Raw genomic sequence first — 18,585 nt, forward strand, 5'->3', positions numbered from 1 at the left:
TGCTTTGAGGAAGATTTGGCTGTATTTGACAAGAGAAGCTTTCAGTCTTCCTGAAGGGATTCAACAACTGTAGCACCTCCCTCTCGGTACCTAGTCTGTTCTTTCCCTGCTATTATTATTTTGGGCAACTGAGCAATTATTTTAGTTTCACTGAACAATTAGGAATAGGCTTAAGTCTCCAAAAGATGCAAGTTCCTTTATTTCAGAAGCAAGGGGTAAATGCTAGACAACTGTCACATTTAGAAAAGGGAAGAGGATCCAAGTACTGGGATGAAACTGGCAAAAATGGCAAGGTTGTTCACTGTTTATGTAGTACCCACCAAAATAGTCATTTTTCTGTTGTTATAATGAATTAGTGTAATCCTACCCTAAGACTGCTTTAGCACAGCACTGAGGATCAACAAAGACCTGTACGATGCAAAGAACCACGCAAGAATACTACCACAAGATCTTAAGTTTTTACTTCACCACCAGTTTTTCAACCAAGAAAAAAAAAAAAAAAAATCACTTTCACAGCACACTGTGAGAATGTCACACGTAGCAACACTATATTCTGCTTGATAAAGAGCAGCATCAGAAACAGCAACCAGTGAAAAATAAGCTGATAAGAATTACTTAATTCCAAACCATCCCACTACATCAGTTCATCTTTAAATGTGTGGTTTTAGAGAAAAACATTGCTGGATTTTTCGCACTTGCTAAAATAAAAAGACTGACATTAAGAATAAAAGCATGAGAAAGAGATAAATTTGAGGTTTCTTTTTGCACTTCTATGCAAAAAGCTTTATTTAAAAATAATTATGTTCAATATTTAGTTTTCCTAGTCTATTATTATCTTTGGGGTGAGTAAGAATGCAACCCAGAATTTCAGTTTAGACCCACGATTATTATAGATAACATTTTTCTGCTTGCACTGAGTTCTTGGAACCACTTGTGTATTAACAGTGAAGCTAACTGAACTTGCTCTTTGTTACGCAACTTGGTTGCAGCCCACAGGATTTCCTGGTGGGTCACCAAAGAAGTCCTCTGCTGGTTGGATTCAAGTCTGTTTCTCATGTAATACCCAGCTGCATTTACAGAGATAGTTAGAGCCACATTCCACGTACTTCAAACAAAAACGTCCAGACTCTTGCATATATAAAGACATTGGTTTGTTAAATTAACATTTTCATACGACTACAGTGCACAGTTTGACTTTTCATTTTGCCTTTGGTGGAGAAGGATGGAAGGTTCATCGACACTGTGTCCATACACAATTTTAAAGTAGTTTTTCAAGTAGCAGTAGGAAAAAAACAGGGACTCTCCTAGTATGCTTTCCCACTAAATACTTTAGATGATCTAGATGGTTTTAAATGAAAAAAAAAAAAACAAAAACCAAACCTAAAACATATATGCTCTGAATCATGCAAAATCACCACCTCAGCTACATTAGTCTAACATAATGGGGCAACTGGTGAAGTTGTCAGACCATCTGAAGAGGTAGTGACAGTCCATTCTCACAGTGCCAGCCTGACGTGTGGGCTACGTTTAAAAAAGACACAGAGGCATCACCGTATGCTTGCTGTGTTTTCCATTTTGGTACTCCCAGTCAACCACTCTCGTGACATTGGTAGCTGACATTTACCACTGCACCAACACAGTTAGAAGCAGTAAATTTGTGTATCATTAGCAGCTACACACTCAGTGCTATTCATCATATATAGGTGGGTCTCCATTGCTTGAAAACATCGACAGTTTCTTTCCATGATTCTGCACATGATCTTCATTCATCTTCTCCAAAGCTTCAATCTAGAGAGCCAAAAATAAATTGATGCTGAAATCATAAACCCACGCCTGTGCCAGAATATTTCTATTTCTAAACAGTGTTAAAAGGTAGCTTTAGGTGACTGATCAGGTATATACAATATTGCCATTTCAATGATTCAGTCACACCTGTGGAGCAACGTCCTTTGGAATTACAGCTTGGAATATCTGTTCTCGACAAGTCAGTAACACGAGCAGCACTCCTTTATAGTTTCATGATAGGGAGCTGACGTGCAGGAGTTGCAGGGCAGGACTGGATGAGTCTTATGACTTCAGCTGTATTGCCCAAAGTACAGAAGTGTCCCTTTCTCCAAATCTGAACGCCTCTACTGTAACTCAGCCAATCCATCAGCACTGGAGAAATTCCAAGTAATACTAAGATGACAAATCCACTGCAACCACTTTTAATGGTGAAAGTTGAAGACAGTTGTACCTAAATGTTTTGCACAAACAATGTAACGCAGTACAATAGCTTGTGATCTTCAGACTGTTATTTTGGATTACTTCCTCTTGTACTCCAGGGGAGATTGACTTTAGTCACTAGTAACTAAAATTAAGTCTGAAGTTTAAGGATGGGCTGCTCAAATTCACCTACCTGTGAACAGCAATGTCAGCCTTTCCCATAAAACTTCTAAGCAAAAAAGATGACATGAAACAACAATAAACACAGCCCCCACCCCAATGCTCACAAGACAGCCAGTGAGGGAACTGTTTTTTGCCTGATTAACCGATACATAAGGATCTTGGAACAGTGACACTGTGTTCCCTTTACCTCTTCCTCAGTTTGGGGACCTAACCCGGGAGTTAACTAGTTTCAAGCTCCCACCTACTACATGTTGGACTAGCAAAAACCTACACTGTCATTAGGAATTGAGTAGAGTAGAATTGCCATGTAGCTCTTACTTTAATCAGTAAATATGGAATGTCTGGTATCAGGATGCATGCCTTGAGGAATTACAGCTAAAATTTGAAAACTAAAAGCCAAAGGTGACCAAAGATTCCTAGTCCATATTTACATTAACATGATTTTATGCCTGAAAATTGAAAATGCTAGCCTAAACTTTAAATTCAAGTAAGTTAAAATCTAAAACATGAAAAATAAGCAGTAGAGCAATTATTATTTTTAACCCAGCTTTCCTTCCTCTGCATAGCCTTTAACATATGTAGGGAAAGACAACAGAGCTAGCTTTTAAACTCAAACAGATCACTAAATTTCCCTTAACACTGAAAGAAGCAATTACATGCGACTTGAAGCCCTTTACACTTGGGAGCAGGCAGATCAGGAAAGAGGGTAGAGAGGTCTGTCAATCTAAGTTTCTGAAAACATTTGTACTAGCTCAAAACAATCACGTTTTGGGAGAGTTAAGATATTATGATAGCTACTATAACTAACTATAAAGTGTTAGACACAGAGAAAGCTATACCTCTGCTTGGAAGTCTACTTCATTGTCAGCTGCGATATTTAAACCTGAGACAGCATTGAAGAGTTCACGCTCATTAAGCGCTTCTGCCACACCTCCTTTCTGGAAGAACTAGTCAACACAAAAAGCACACATTAAACACTTTATTAACCAGAACAAAATACTCCTTTTCCTTCCCCAAGTTACAACATTTAGTCAAAATGACATTTTTGCTTTTGTTGACCTACAGATAAAAAAATAACTGAAAGAAGTTTTAAGTTCCAGTGGTGCCGTTTTGTTCTTTCACACTTTTTTCCCCTTTTGGAGAACGCCACCATCGGTATGGACAATATGCAAGAGTAGTCTTTTATATATATAGGTGTTGGTGATAGTTTTTTACAGAGTTGTACTGGACGATTTTTAGTTAGCTCTGAATTGGTTTTATCTTGGAAAACATTCACCATAACAGAGGATTGTCAGATGGAGGGGTCCTACCTGTGAAACGTTCCTACAGTCTCTGAACAAAAACTCCAGTCCATGAGGATGGGTTGGCTCCACAGACTGACTGACGTCGATGAGCCAGACCTGCAGTCACAGAGAGACAACAATTCACTTTCTATCAACATTTCACATTAGATGAAACCTTTCCCTCCCACATTAAGAATATACTCACCTTCCCATCATGCCAAAGCATGTTGTATTCACTCAGATCTGCATGGACCAGGTTGCACTCCTTATACAACTGTTGCATCATCTACAAAGAACAAAACGAATGAATGAAGTATGCTATACTCCAAATAAACAGTTTGCACGACTATAACAAAACAAAGCCTCTCCCCAATAACCCACCCAAATTACACGATTTTCTTCCAACCCTTCAATGAAGTTTCATACAGGAAATCATAGTTTTGGTAAACTGCCAGCAAACTAAACTTTTATCACTGAGCTTAGCTTTGGCAAGTCAGAAGAATCAGTCTGGTAAACTCATGTCAGCTCTGCCAACCAGTTCAAGTGCATGAAACAGATAAACACATTCTCTAAATATACCCATCATTCTCACCCCTATCACACAGGAAAGAAGTCGCACCATTTCAGATACTGAATCCTAGCTAGCATGCACATTCATTTAAAACATGGTCGTGTTGCTCTACTGGTCTCAAGATTTGAGGCACAGCCCACTCACATTATCAAGCTGCTGGGCTGGTTGGTTGGGGTTTTTTAATGGCTGTAGGAAGCAACAGTTAGCAGGTACATGTTTTGAACCAATTACAGCAGACAATAGAAAGTGAAGTATCCACCATGAAATACTGTAATTCATTCTCTGATTTCTAGATTTGTTAAAAAGAGGGATGGGGAGGGGAGAGTGCTTAAGCATTGTACATTAGGCATTCGGTAAGCCCAGAAAGCATTCTGAGAACTCTCTAAACCACATACTGCTTCTATAAAAGGAGGACTACTTCCTCACAGTTTCTCTGCTGCTAAATATCCATTTGTCATCAAGTTCCACCATGTTTTCTACTCAGATTGAGATTCAATTTATTTTTTTTTTAAGTGCATAATTTCCTATTTATTCTAAGTCACACATTAAACAGCAGCAAAATAAGACTTTGGACTCCGTATCTTGAAAGTGATGCAAGCATCCTGAAAAGTAAATAAATACTGATTTGTCCTTTAAGTTATTCCCCTAAAAGAAAACACAACCCAGAATTGGAGAAATCAGCACTGTCTTACATTAAGAGTCTGACAGTAGGCCTTTTTCATATCTTCACTACTAAGTGTTACATCCTTTAGTTTAGGAGCTGGGACTTGATCCTGGCCAATGAAAGACATAACCAAGACGTGCTTCTTAAGGATAACCACCTGAGGACAAGGAATTCCTGCATCTTGCATTCTGTGGATCAGAAAACAGATACCTATTACAAAAAACAAAACAAAAACCCCCACAATCCTACAGTTCTAGTTCCTGCTTGCCTATTTCCAATCTTTGAGAGCTGCGTGTGAGAAACTTTACCCAGAGTCAAAAAGTCACAATATTTCACATAGGAAAATTCAAATCTTAAAGTCGTAAGTGGGTCTAAAAATGCTCAATGAAAGCTAATTACTTTTACAGCTAGAGTCTGTTAGTTTCATTGGCTTCTAAATTCTGCTGCCTAATCACTGAAAATGCTGACAATTCATTAAACTGTAATTCATTATTCAATCTGCACCAGGTTATATATTGTTCAGCCTAAAAACAAAATCTAAACTTCTACCCAGATGTAGCGTAACGTCCTTAAACAGAGACGAGGAAACCTACAGACATTTGGCAACTACACTTATTTTTTTCTTTACCTTGTTAAGTTATGCATTTCTTTCTCAGCCCACATACGAATAACCTTTCGTGGATTCAATTTACTGAAGCGGTCTTTAAATCTGTAGTCATCCTTAATGTATTTGTCACGGTTCTTGAATTCATTGAGAGTTGTTTTAAACACTTTGATGGCACATTCTGGAGGCATAACTTTATCTTCAGTTGCACTTCTCATGGAAAAAGTCAAATATATAACAAAGTTAACTATTCACATCTTTACAAATGCATGTTTAGGTTTTTTCATAAACACCGCAAGATATAGCAATTTTTAATACAAGAGAGGAAAAGATCTGATTTTCTATCAAATTTGGAAGCAAATTCAAGTTAAGTTTTACAAGAGTTCTATGATTAAGCTTATATATGAATTTGGGGGCTTTGGCATTTTCATTACATGTTGCTTACCAAATAGGTTCCATCTGCCAATTTGTTAATATTTTACCTAAGTGTCATAGCTAATAAGCCCTGTTAATGGATGTACTTGCTTCGAGAAATTACAAGTGAAAAAAGTCTTGCATTAGAACAGTAATGGTAGTATTGCAATGTTTTGTTCAGCACCACAAAGATATTCCCCATTGAACAACACTAAGCAAAAGAACACTCCTGAACATCATTCAAGCAAAGTTCAATTAAAAAAGAAGCATCTTTTCTCCTCAGCCGCAATCTGCCTCTCTCTCCTATCTCTAAATATGTTACCTGTATTTGGGTTTTATTAGTTCTTTCTTAACTCACTTTAAACTAGTGGCGTTTCAATGCACTACAATCACTACTAATGTACTACAATTCTTCTGGCATGGTAGTCTTTAAAAGTAGATTCTTGCATGACTTGCAAAGCAAATAGCATCCCAATATTCTTCTCAAGGTAAACAAACAGCAGCTCCACTGAACTGCACAGATGGAGCTGATAATGCATCGATTTGTGTGGAAAGCCAATCTTCAGGTAGCCTAAGGTCATTATGACACCTCTGTATTGTGAGACAGGTCAGTGGAAAGAGTTCCTCAAAATCTCAAGACTTCTCTTTTACAGAAGGAGTACATATTTTCCTACAGAAAGCTACAGTGGATTTTTCCCCGTTCATTAAATGGTCTCCAAGGAGGAAAGTGGGGATTTTTTTACTTTACAGTTAGTATCATCTGCTTTTCAGATTTTATTATTATCTGCGTGTACATGAATACAAATGTTAAGTCTTGGGAATTAAAAAAGTGCAAATTGTTTAAATATTTTTGTAGTTTCCGCTTTTTAAGCTGTCTCTGGTACTTAAGGCTACTGTCAGTAACAAACAATATACTTACTTTCCTCCATATGCATGAAAAACAACAGATTCTTTTCCTGTGCTGATGCAGCCTGTGATTGTCTCCAGCATCCCAGCATTGACCATCTTGTACAGAAGTAAACGCGTTTTAGGATCCACTGCTTTCTCCTACAGGCAAGAAATGAATACTCAGTTCATTAAAATAATTCTTTGCTATACAGGGAGTTTAGAGTATTTATATACTGCAAGTGTTCAACTAGGTGAAAACAATAATGTGTGAAGAGCATTCTCTCAACTGATAAAAAAATCCAAAACATCAAAAAAAACAGACAGATGAAGCAAAGCCAAACTGCTCCAGCACTGTCATCTTTAGTCCTTAAGATTTAATACTCTCAGGTACCTCGTCAGCTCTGTAGCACACACAGTATTTTATCAATTATACATAAAGTACAGACCGTGACCCCAACAGCACTTTCTATAGTCCTTTTACATCAGTAACAATAACATAAAGCAAAACACCCAAATTTGAAGAAGTCCACAGCAGGAATTACCAGAGGCCCTGCTCTAAACTCACCCATGAAGTGTATCAACTAACGTCCTAAATTATTAAGTCAGAGTTCACTTGGTCACCTCATCTTCCTGAAACTTGCTATGAAGACAGATAGCTGGAGTCACATGATTCAGCTGCAGAGGATGCTCCAGTCCTCTGGATGGTTTCCATAAATAATTTCTAGGTAGTTTACTCATTGCAGCTGATTAACAGACAAGTTTAAAAAGACAAAAAGAAGAAACATGGAAGTTGCTTGCTCTTGTTTTTGTACAGCTCTCTCAATAATCCAGCTCAAATAGAGACAGCCTTTTCCTAGTAGGAGCTGGCTGACACCATCTCCTTCAGCAACGCTAACATAATATCGCTTAACTGCTTTACTAAAAATCCAGTGATTCAAGGAGTTACCAAAACAGTGCTCAGCTGTTACACAAAAACAAAAAACAAAAAAAAAAAAAAAGAGAGAGAGAGACTTTACTAAAAACATACAGCAGTGGAGTGCTCCTTCTTTTCATGAAGCCTTGCACTTCGACGTTCCTCAGAGTACGCGTGCTGCTTTAAGGCATTGAAGACCTGATTTGACAGCTTTAAGTCCATCCCGATTCCATCCCCAACTTGGAACTCAGGTGCAAACTACAAGTAGAAATAACAGAAATTTAAGCATTGTTACTAGCAGACACCAAAAGTTGGCACAAGCAGAAATTTCTCACTCTGATTTGCAAAAACCTAGGGTACATTAGGATCTACGTGAAACCCACTTTGTGTAATGTTGTGTTATATCACTACGTTAAAAAACATAGAGCTCTAAACTCAGAACTCGAAGTTCTGCCTAAATTGGTATGAGATTACCTAACATCCTGTAAAAATAGCACTTGCAGCATTTCCTTATTTGCAGAAGTTGTACCAGTTATGTTACAGAAAACAGAAGGTATGTACTATGGATAAACAGACTGAAAAGTTCCGAGTCAAACGACTGACTGAAAATAAGTTACTTGGCTCATCAGGCAGAATTAATTAAAAAAAAAAAAAAAGGTTACACGATAGCTATGCTTTCCAAAAATAGCCTTGGTGTTTCACTTGCCTGTGTACCAAACTTACTGATAGTTTTGTTTTGCCAAAACAGTTCTCTGCAAATTCTTGAATCACAGTCATTAACAGACTATTGTTAAACAAAAACCATGCGCAACTCAAACTGCCAGTTTGAATAACTGATCTAGACACCGTATTACTTTCATCTGATGTCAGAGAAAAAAAAAAATCAGCACCAGGTGCAGTAGCACAGATGTACAAACATTAGTTCCTTGGCTGAATTACAGCACTCCAGTTTTACACACAGTGTTAAGTTTTCACTTACATTTTCCATGCGAGCAGTGTTCTTTCTTCCACATACCACTTCATCGTGTTTAGTAGTAATATCTTTTCCTTTTCCTGTGAAGCCCTTTCTTGGTGTAGTAGTAGGTTTATCTGCCAGCAGTGAGAAACATAAATCTAACTTTACATCTAAACAAACGTAACTAATGGTCATAAAGGTTCCACAATGCTCACAAAAGTAACAGAACTTTACTTATTAAACAGAATAAAATACTTCAATTGTATGACCTTAATGCAGTCGTCTCTTATCCTAAACATGCCAGCTTCTTTTGCTATATTATGACTTACTTCTCTGCCTTCTCTGGGGTGCCAGACACACTTCTGGCGGATTAAAGACAGGAATATTCAGTGTCATGTGCAGGCAGCCCTAGCCAAACGTAGATGACAGATATGCATATCCCACCATACTTGCGCTGTACAATACTTTACCAGATTCAGCCACTGAAGCCAATATACTGGCAGACAGAACCCTGAAGTTACCCACCCAGCTTCCTGCATAACACCTCCCAACCAGGTGACCTCATTTCACATACAACTGGTATGTCTCCTTACATTCAAAAAACCTAATTTAATTATGTCACATTCTTAGGTCTACTAACCAAAGAAGTCATATTGTTTAAAACTGCCACATACCTGCTCTATAAGGATCATGACGAGTATCCTGCCAATCAACCTCATCCTCTGAGCTGTCGCTGTCATAGGGATGTACCTTCCGATAATTTTCAAAGGATATGGAGACTTGAGAAACAAAGCAAACAAACATGTCTGTGATTACCGGGGATTTGCTACTTCCTCGCAGCTCTGTCAACTTAAGCAGAGTGCCAAGAACATCTCTAAAGCAAAAATATTTCTTCTGATGAGGGTACCTTTGCTATCTCCATTGATCTTCTTCTCTTCACGCCGAAGCTGTGCATCATATTCCCTGTCAAATTCCATCTGCAGCATCTGAGCTAGCATTAGGTCACTAGAAGTGTCGACATTTTCTCCCGTAATAAATGGTCCTTCAGCAACACTATGTAAAATGAAAACAGAAATTGAAAAAATTAAACACAGTAACCTAAACAGAAACACCTCTTTATACCATTTCATCACTCTACGAAAGACCTCATGCAGAGTTGCACAGAAACTAATGGATCTCCACTGTCTGCCCCCCATCTCCAAGCCAACACTAAATATTAACAGAGCACGAGTTTACTTCTCTTTGCCACTCCTTTACAATGCAAGTATTACTTAAACTTTTACTTGTTTACCATTCTGTAAGAAGCATTAGGCTTTATCTTTAAGACGCTCTTCATGAAAAAGAAAGAAGTCATACAGGTGTATGTGTGTATATATATATTTATAAATAAATGCATTAAAAAAAATTAAAAAAACAACAAAACCAAAAAACAACAGTGTTGCTTTGCTTCAGAGAAAAGACCGCAGGCAAAACCTGTATGACTTTAGAACTAGTAAACTCTTGGCTTATGTTTAGAGCTTTGAAGTATTAGGAGGATACAGGCGATACGCCTGACAGTTCTCGAAGTAACATCGTATGCTGTTAACAAGAACCTCTAAAAAGGAACTAAAAAAAAAACATTTCTGACAACATTTCTCAAAACGTAAGTTACAGACTGGCTTAAGGCACCCAAAACAATGTGAAGAAAGTATCAAGAAAGAAGGAAAGGTCACAGAGAAGAGAACCTAATGAAGAGTTTTAACTGGGGAAGCCATCTTCACTGAAAAAGACCTGAAGAACCAGAGTTAGGAGGTAACAGGCAAAGCATTTACTACATCACTACACCTTAAGCACATTGTAAGACACACAAGAGATAGAAGGTGGCCTCACAATGACGGAGATCACTAATCCAGGATTTAAACTTACGCAACCACTTCAGGAAACGCAGCATTTTCTTCTTCTACCTGCAACTCTTTCGCCAGCTGTTCACTCATTACATCAGCAAGGGAACACGATATCGATGTCGTGTTGGGGGCTCCCCACGGACACTGCGAATCACCATTTTGTTCAAGTCAGCAAGAAATGCAGCGGCAATGTAACAACCAGGACAACGAGCTATCACTGGCTCTAAAGTAAGCTCAGGTAGTCTTATGAGAGCTTGTCTTCCACGGATATTAAGTATGGTGAGCCAAGTTACAGAAAATACCTCAAGGAGTAGTTTCACAAACTCGGCAGGGAGAACTGTGACTGGAAGGATGTTGATGGTCACTTACTGGGGGCGGCCCGGGGAAGCGGGGGCCGGCACGCTGTGACTCACCGCCTCCACTACCGGGCTCACCTCGGCCCGGCTCCCCGCTCACCCGGGCGACAAGCGACCCGTTTATCGGGGCCCCGCAGCAGTCCTCTCCGCCCAGCCGATAACGGCCGGCGGCAGCGCGCCGCGCCGGGCCCCGTCCCTCGCCACCGCCTCGGGCAGCTCCGCCGCGGTTCCCCCAGACGGCCTCGGCCCGCCCGGAGGGAGAGGGCGGCCGCGTACCGGGGCCGCGGTCGGCCGGCGACAGTGCCCGCGCACCGACGCGCCTCTGTCCCCCTCCGGCCCCGAGGCGCCAGGCCGGCGCCGGCCGCACCTCCACGGCCCCGTCGGGCGAGGGGCCGCCGCCAAGGCCCGGCAGCGCCCGGCCGGGCCCGCGCTCACCTTGCTGCGCCAGGCGGGGCCCGGCCCGGCCTCGGGGGGGGCGACGGCGACTCCGACCGGGTCCATCTGCGCGCGAGCACGGGCGGGCGGCGGCGGCGGCGGGGGCTCTCCGCGGGGCAGCGACGCTCCAAACGCGAAACCTTCCGGGTTCTCCCCCGCTCTCTCCTACCGTCACCTGCCGTCAGGCTCCCCATTGGCCGGCGGCTCGGGGCCCCACCCGCCTTTCCGGTGATGTCACCGGCCTGCGGTCGGGACGGTGCGGGCGGTGCCGGTGTGCCTCTGCCCACCTCCGCCCGCGGCCCTGGCGGGAAGCGGTCGCTTCTCCCCCGCCGCCCCTCGGGGGGTGAGGGTGGCTGCCGGGCCCCCTGCGGTCCCCTCTGGCCGGAGGGGTCAGGTCCGTCGGTGAGCGCAGTGGCAAGGCGGGGCCCTGCTGCCCCGATAGAGTCATCCCTGGGGCACGGCTGCACAGGCACTGATTGAGAAAGCCGGTTCTGGTAGTTCTTGATTTAAAAAAGACATTAACCGTGACTTAATATTCCTACGTCTTTTTATTCAGTTTTTAATTTTCAGAAATAAGCCTTTTGTATTAGTCTCTTAATTACCACCTGATTAGTCCTCAACTCCACAACCTCTTGTATAGACTCACAGAACCATTAAGGTTGGAAAAGACCTCTAGGACCATGAAGTCCAACTGTCAGACCAACACCACCATGGCTGCTAAACCATGTCCTGAAGTGACACATCTATGTGTTTTTTGAACACCTCCAGGGATGGGGACTCCACCACATCCCTGGGCAGCCTGTTCCAATGCCTGACCACTCTTTCAGTAAATAATTTTTTCCTAATATCCACTCTAAACCTCCCCGATGCAACTTGAGGCCATTGCCTCTTGTCCTATCGCTAGTTACCTGGGAGAAGAGACCAACACCTGCCTCACTACAACCTCCTTTCAGGTAGTTGTAGAGATCAGTAAGGTCCCCCCTCAGCCTCCTCTTCTCCAGACTGAAGAACCCCAGCTCCCTCAGCCACTCCTCGTAAGACTTGTTCTCCAGACCCCTCACCAGCCTCGCTGCCCTTCTCTGGACACGCTCCAGCCCCTCAGTGTCCTTCTTGTGGTGAGGGGCCCAAAACTCAACTCAGTACTCAAGGTGCGGCCATATGAATGGATCAAGCTTTGAACTGAATTGTATTAAGAAGAAATGCTGTGTAAAATGACATGTAAATAAAATAATTTGCCACACATTCACATCTCCTAATAAAAATAGTTAAAAAAATAGAGCAGAAACTTCCCTTCATATTACTCAAAATAATTCCAAAGCTGTACAGCAATTACTTAATCTGTGATTCAAGTTAGTCATGATAAACAACATTGGCATGAATTGCTATCTTCATTCTTAACCCCTCACTGTAACTGACTTAGAGGAATTCAAACCTGCCTCTGCATTTCGCTGTAGGAAGAGGTATCATCTTTGCCCGAGTCTTCCACTTGCGGTAAGAATGACTGCAAGAAACACAGAGGGAGGCATCGCTGTAATGTTTTGCGTGAGAATGACACTCAGTTAAAATAAAAAGCCAAAAGTGTTCTTATCACACTCTCACACTGGTCTTTGTAGATACCTGTAAACTCTTCTTATGCTTTTTTCAAGCTTTACAGGCTGATTTTGTGGTGCAATGTAAATTATACTTCTGTCTGCAGAACACACATTTGACACGCTTACAGAGACACATGTGGAGACGCTGTGTTATCACCCACCCTGCCACCCCTGCCGCATCCGTTACGGCGGGATGTCAGCCGTCTCTGTAGGCCTGGACGGACCAGACCTTCCAGTGCTGGACACCCGGTATCGGTTTTGGGCCACCTCCTGACCAACCAGATAGAGCTCTGTCTGGTGGATCAAAATGCTTGAGTTTGTCGTGGCGCAGCGGAGACCTGTCGTGCCCTGCCTGCTGACTTTGTCTTTTGAGGCTAAATGTTGCAGGTGGGGCTGATTTTGTGGGCTGGATGTGGCCTCTGGTCTAACAGTCAGTGCCCCCCTCGCCCCCCAGTTTAGGCCACGCTCAGCTCCTTGTTTATGCTGCTTTGCCCAGGGCGTACGTGCAGAGGGAGAGCCCCGTACTGTGCACTGCCCGAGCAAAGTCCGGGTGGGGACTGCAGCGACGGGGCCTTGCTAACACCAGTTCTGGGAAGCACCAGGCTTACCCAGGCTGCAATAAAAGTAATCGTGACTAGGTAGGGCATGTCTGTCACTGCTTCCCTACCTCCCTGGGGTACTCATAGCTTACACGTCACCGATGAATCACAGTATTGCAGAATCAGAGAAGGGGTTGGGCAGGAAGGGACCTTAAGAGGCCATCTAGCCCAGCCCCCCTGCACTGAGCAGGGGCATCTCCAACCAGACCAGGCTGCTCAAGCCCTGTCCAACCTGGCCTTGAGTGTCTCCAGGGACGGGGCATCGACCACCTCTCTGGGCAGCCTGTGCCAGCGTTTCACCACCCTCACTGTAAGGAATTTCTTCCTTATATCCAGTCTAAATCTGCCCTCCCTTAGTTTAAAGCCATTACCCTTGGTCCTAACGCAACAGGCCCTGCTAAGCAGCCTGTCCCCACCTTTCCGATCAGCCCCCATTCAGTGCGGAAAGGCCGCAGTAAAGTGTCCCTGGAGCCTTCTCCAGGCTGAACAGCCCCGACTCCCTGAGCCGGTCCTCACAGGAGCGGTGTTCCAGCCCTGGGATCAGTTTTGTGGCCTCCTCTGGCCCCGCTCCAGCCGGTCCATGTCTCTCCTGTGCTGAGGGCTCCAGAGCTGGGCGGGGGGCTCCCGGCGGGCTCTCACCGGAGGGGAGCGGAGGAGCAGGGTCACCGCCCTCGCCCCGCGGGCCCCGCCGCTCTCGGTGCCGCCCGGCACAGGGCTGCCCGCCCGGCCTCCGACCGACCGCTGCCAGCCCCCCCTGCCCGGCTCCCCGCCGCTGCAGCCGCCCCTGAGAGGCGGGGCCCGGGGCGGGTGCCCGGCGCCCATTGGCGCGGCCGCGGCGCCACGTGTCGCCGCGATGGCGGCCGCCGGGCGGGCGGCGGCGGCGGGGCGGTGGCGGGTCCGGCGGTGACAGATGTATCTGAAGAGGCCGGCGGGCGGCCTCGCCTTCTGCCTCTTCTACCTGGCCTCCTGCTTCACCAACAAGGTGAGGGACGGCGGGCGGGGGCGGCGCGGAGCCGCCCCAGCCTCGGGGGTGGGGGTGGGGGTGGGTGGGTGTGGGGGGTGTGTGTGGGTGTGGGTGTGGGTGTGGGTGGGTGTTTGCTTCCCACCGGGCGCCTGTCGGTGCTGCTGAAATGTCGAAGCAGGAGAAGTGGGCTGGAGATGGCCACGTCGTGGGTAAAACTGTGTAGTCTGAACGTAGTTCAGGGTAGTTCGCCCGCTCTCGGAGGAAGAGGTGGGGTAGCTGCTCCTGGCTCTCCTGTTTATTAGAGAGTGCGTCTGTGTTTCTGGTGCAGGTTTCTGAAAGAAAAGATGGGTTTGAAGCAGCCGGGGTGGGGGTTTCGGAGGGAGAGTTAGGGAAAAGCAGCGTTTCGGAGGTGAAAATGAAACCTCTTCTCGGCACCGGTTTCTGTTCCCGAGGTGCGCTTGCCGCTAAGGATGCCCAGAAGCAGACCGAAGCCCAGGCGTGAAGCAGAGTGCGTAGGGAGAGGCAGTGCCCTTGATTTGGCGGAGTGCTGGGGGCAGTGGTCAGTTAAGCAGAAAGGGGCTGGAAGAGCTGCCGGACTGCGGCACGCGTTGGAAAAGGGTCTTGGCTTAGCTGTTCTTGAGAGGATGTTGGAAGGACTTTGACACAGGGCCTCCATTTTCAAACTTGAATGTAGGTTTTAGTGTAACGGAATTAAAAATAACCAGAATATAGACCTTTCAGTTGTTGCAGTTGGCTTGTAAATGGAAGTGGGGACACGTGCAGGTATATTGTCCTGATTTAAAACCCGTCTGGCAGTTCAGACAAGTATATGTGTAATGTCACCCTTTGTGAATCGACACGCCTTGTCTCTGTACGTTGATGCCAGCTTTGTAGTGACACCCCCTGCACCTGAAAGCTGGACCTTGCAAAGTGCAAAGTTTCCTCTCTGTTGAAAGCTTTCAGCTTCTGCTTTTGCCACTGACAACTTCCGCTGGCTCCTGGGAGGAATGGCAGGTACCTTTCCTTTCCTCTGAGGAAGCTTCAGTCATCACTCTCCTTTGCAGAAATGGTATTTATATACGTCATTATGGGAAGTTGTTAGATCCTGATATACACATCAAAAAGCATATGTATTTCTGCCTCATATTTGCATATATACATATATAGTGGGAAAAGACACTAGCATCCATACACACAGACCCTGACAAAGCATACTAAAGCAACGACACAGAGGCTTTGCTTTTTTCCCCCCATATGTTACATCTCCAAAGGGCTTTATGGACTGTTTAATATTTTACTCAAAACGACGTGTTAGGTCACAAAGATGAATTAATCATCAGGAGATGATTACTTAAGGTTATAGGTCTTGAGTCTGCCAAAGGTTGCCTCTGTGGTATGGTATGATTTTAATTGACAAGTGCTTGTGTCTTTTTGTTCCTGTTAATACTTTTCCCGTTCAACGCAATGCATGGAGTGTGCTCAGAAAGTTGAAGAGCAATTCAGAAGGTAGCCTCCTCTCCATCATTCAGTGTGTCCACTCCATACCTGTTGTCCTTCAGTGTCTGCTTACCTTCCACAGTGACTGGGGCAGCATCCAGCAGTCCTGGCATGCAAGCAGAAAGTACTGAAAACTTTTTTTTTGTCTTTTTATTTTTCTTTATTTTGGTAGAAACTTTTTGTGTTTTGTTGCTCTTGTGATTGTTTGTTAATGTTATAAGCTGTAGGTGTTTGATGTCCATTAATTTGGTATTTATTTTCCAGTATGTCCTGTCTGTCCTGAAATTTACCTACCCTACCCTTTTCCAAGGGTAAGTACTGTTTTAAGAATACAGTTGTCTGAAAAATGACTTTAAGCAGTGGAAGTCTAGCTGTTCCATGCTGAAGCTAACCTTAGTACCTCTTGTCATTACTGGCTTTTGCTGCCTGTAGAGAGCGTACTTCATGAAGCCTTAGTAAAAGGCATTCATTAAGGTGTCTTGGTTAATTTTTAAACATCACGATGGTAATGTAATTAAGATACATGGACTCCATAATTTCTCATTTTTCTGAAAGTCTTATGCTTCAGCATAGAAAAGTAGATATTATAGTACAATCTGTCTTCTTTGGAAATGTCATTCGTGGATAATGTGCAGTTGTGGTATATTCTTTCACTATGTTAATAAAAACCATCCTTAAACTGATCTTCAGGCATGCACAAAGAGAATGCTGCTTATTTTCATGCTTAGCCTTTGTTGTAACTCTGCATCACAAGTCACTGTCTTATCTTAATGAGTGTAATGAGAAATTTAATGTTTTGTAAAGTATCCATATGTACCATCAGTGCTGTTAATAATTTGTGAGACATTTAGTGAAAATTGGGCCTCTTGGAGTCAAGTGTTCCCCCGTTTGTTCTTTTGAGATCACAGTGACACTGGATATCTTTAATTCCTTTACTGCTGAGCTCACACACACACTCTCACAGAAGGCTTTTATAATAAGAGGAAGGGGTTTTGACTAACGTGTATAAAATCCAAGTGTGGTAAATCAACTGTAAAAAAGCATACTTCAGTGGCAAGCAACTGCCTCATGGTATCTGTGTTACCACAGTTATTTCCTTTTTCTGTTATTTGGAAATGCGTCTCAGCATCTTAATATTTTTCCATACGTTCTGACTTTTAAAGGTGACCTTTCCTTGAAAATTATGAAGTGGCTCAGATGCACTTTCATTTAGAGCTATGACAGACGAACAAAGGAGGAAAAGAGTGTTATTCTCAGTTCATGCTGTTGTTCATTGTCATTGTTTTTGTTCCCTATATAATCTAAGACTGTATCGCATAGTGCTAAGGATCTGGAACTGTTACTGACTTCAACTTCTGTCCTTGAAACCTGAGACAAGAGGAAATTCTTCACAATAAAGTTGATGGGAATTCATCGCTGACTTGGAATAGAGCATGGTCAACCCTGCAGCAAACATCAGGGATACCTGGCTTTTAAGCTCTCGTATGCTCCTTATTTGAAAAAGATGAAGTGAGCTGTGATAGTAGCATTGAATATTCATCACACCTCTGTGGATAATGAGCTCGCTCTTCTCTGACACTGTCCAACTGTATGTTATACTGCAAAGAGTGGATATTTGTTTATTTGCATATGTGTGAGAGAGATTTTAAATAATTGCTTAAATGCATTGCAATGAATGGGAATAATAAAATCACCTCTATACCTGTTGCAGATGTTGATGTGATTTAACACTGTAGTACAGTATCTGTCTGAACTGTGCTAGATGTTTAAGGATTTTCACCCAAGAAACATGAAACACCTCTCTGAAAACCACTAGCTTAGAGAAGGAAGCTAGTGACTTATTTTAAGGCTTAAAAAAAAAATATGCATCACTACTAATTTCAAGTTATGTGCAAGAACTTCTAAGGCCTCACATACTATTTCCATAATAGACTAAGGAACACCTTTATGGTAGGACAAGTCATTAGACAGTAAAGTCAGTGCAGAATGGATGTAATGGTTATATACCTTTTCCGTGAGAAAACCACAGTGTTGTGGTTTATATGCAAGGTTATCTGGCTGTAAAGGTGTTTTCTCCAGAGGGTCATGCAGCGTAATGATGTTATTGTTGATGACACTTTACGTGGTGCTTGTTGCACAAGATGCAGAGGGGGTAAAAAAAAGCAGTCTGAGTTGGAGGGAATTTGTAATCTAAGCCCAGCGTGAATAACCATGGGAAGTCATAGAGCTACTGTTTGAAACTGCTAGGACGACACACGTTATCCTTGGGGCTTATTACTTCAGCCGAAGCGAGTCTTTGAATCTTGAAATCATTTTTATTTATTCTAGCAATAACAGTTTATATATGAAAAGATATTAATCTCTTGTCACAAACCTTGCCCCACTTGTGTCTTCAGATTCTCATGGCTGTAACATCGCTATTATTGCAAACCTTGCGTGGGAAGAGGTGATAAAATGGGGATTCAGTAACATCACTAAGGTAATTGTGGTAGATGGTAATTTACAAAACATTTGAAACAGAAGGTGGAAGCACCAAAGTACTAGAAAAATTGGAGGAAATGAAGGCCCACAAAAATGAA

At 43.2% G+C, this 18,585-nt stretch overlaps 2 protein-coding genes across 7 annotated transcripts in view; one reads left to right on the plus strand and one right to left on the minus strand.

Moving 5' to 3' along the window:
• Window positions 1-439: 439 nt before the first annotated feature.
• RIOK3 (RIO kinase 3) lies at window positions 440-11,523 on the minus strand. Its single transcript, XM_075416321.1, has 13 exons — window positions 11,355-11,523; window positions 10,586-10,707; window positions 9,588-9,733; window positions 9,355-9,459; window positions 8,705-8,814; window positions 7,840-7,983; window positions 6,844-6,971; window positions 5,535-5,723; window positions 4,935-5,094; window positions 3,877-3,957; window positions 3,699-3,788; window positions 3,228-3,335; window positions 440-1,788 (listed from the first exon to the last, which is right to left on the minus strand). The coding sequence occupies exons 1-13, from the start codon at window positions 11,418-11,420 to the stop codon at window positions 1,687-1,689; spliced, it is 1,551 nt and encodes a 516-aa protein (XP_075272436.1). The 5' UTR covers window positions 11,421-11,523; the 3' UTR covers window positions 440-1,686.
• Window positions 11,524-14,390: 2,867 nt separating this feature from the next.
• SLC35D4 (solute carrier family 35 member D4) overlaps window positions 14,391-18,585 on the plus strand; it is a 56,517-nt gene continuing 52,322 nt past the window's right edge. For 3 of the 6 annotated variants that reach the window (XR_012763449.1, XM_075416322.1, XM_075416323.1), the window contains exons 1-2: window positions 14,391-14,527; window positions 16,271-16,317. Coding sequence is in view for 5 of the 6 variants with exons in the window: in XM_075416322.1 (XP_075272437.1) it covers window positions 14,456-14,527; window positions 16,271-16,317 (119 nt within the window). In the remaining variant the exon portion in view is untranslated. Of the gene's footprint in view, window positions 14,528-16,270; window positions 16,318-17,169; window positions 17,595-18,585 lie in introns of those variants that run through there. The other 3 variants (XM_075416324.1, XM_075416326.1, XM_075416325.1) reach the window with 3 other exon arrangements.

This window comes from Opisthocomus hoazin, chromosome 3 (assembly GCF_030867145.1).
Source record: "Opisthocomus hoazin isolate bOpiHoa1 chromosome 3, bOpiHoa1.hap1, whole genome shotgun sequence".
NCBI lineage: Eukaryota > Metazoa > Chordata > Aves > Opisthocomiformes > Opisthocomidae > Opisthocomus > Opisthocomus hoazin.

Bases quoted from the DNA above. Each gene is read 5' to 3' on its own strand.
- RIOK3 (XM_075416321.1), bottom strand. From the start codon at position 11,420: ATGGACCCGGTCGGAGTCGCCGTCGCCCCCCCCGAGGCCGGGCCGGGC. The intron at 3,958-4,934 runs GTAAGACAGTGC...TGTTCTTTGTAG, and splicing joins CCTACTGTCAGACTCTTAAT to ATGATGCAACAGTTGTATAA. The intron at 3,336-3,698 runs GTAGGACCCCTC...TGTGTTGACTAG, and splicing joins ACTGTAGGAACGTTTCACAG to TTCTTCCAGAAAGGAGGTGT.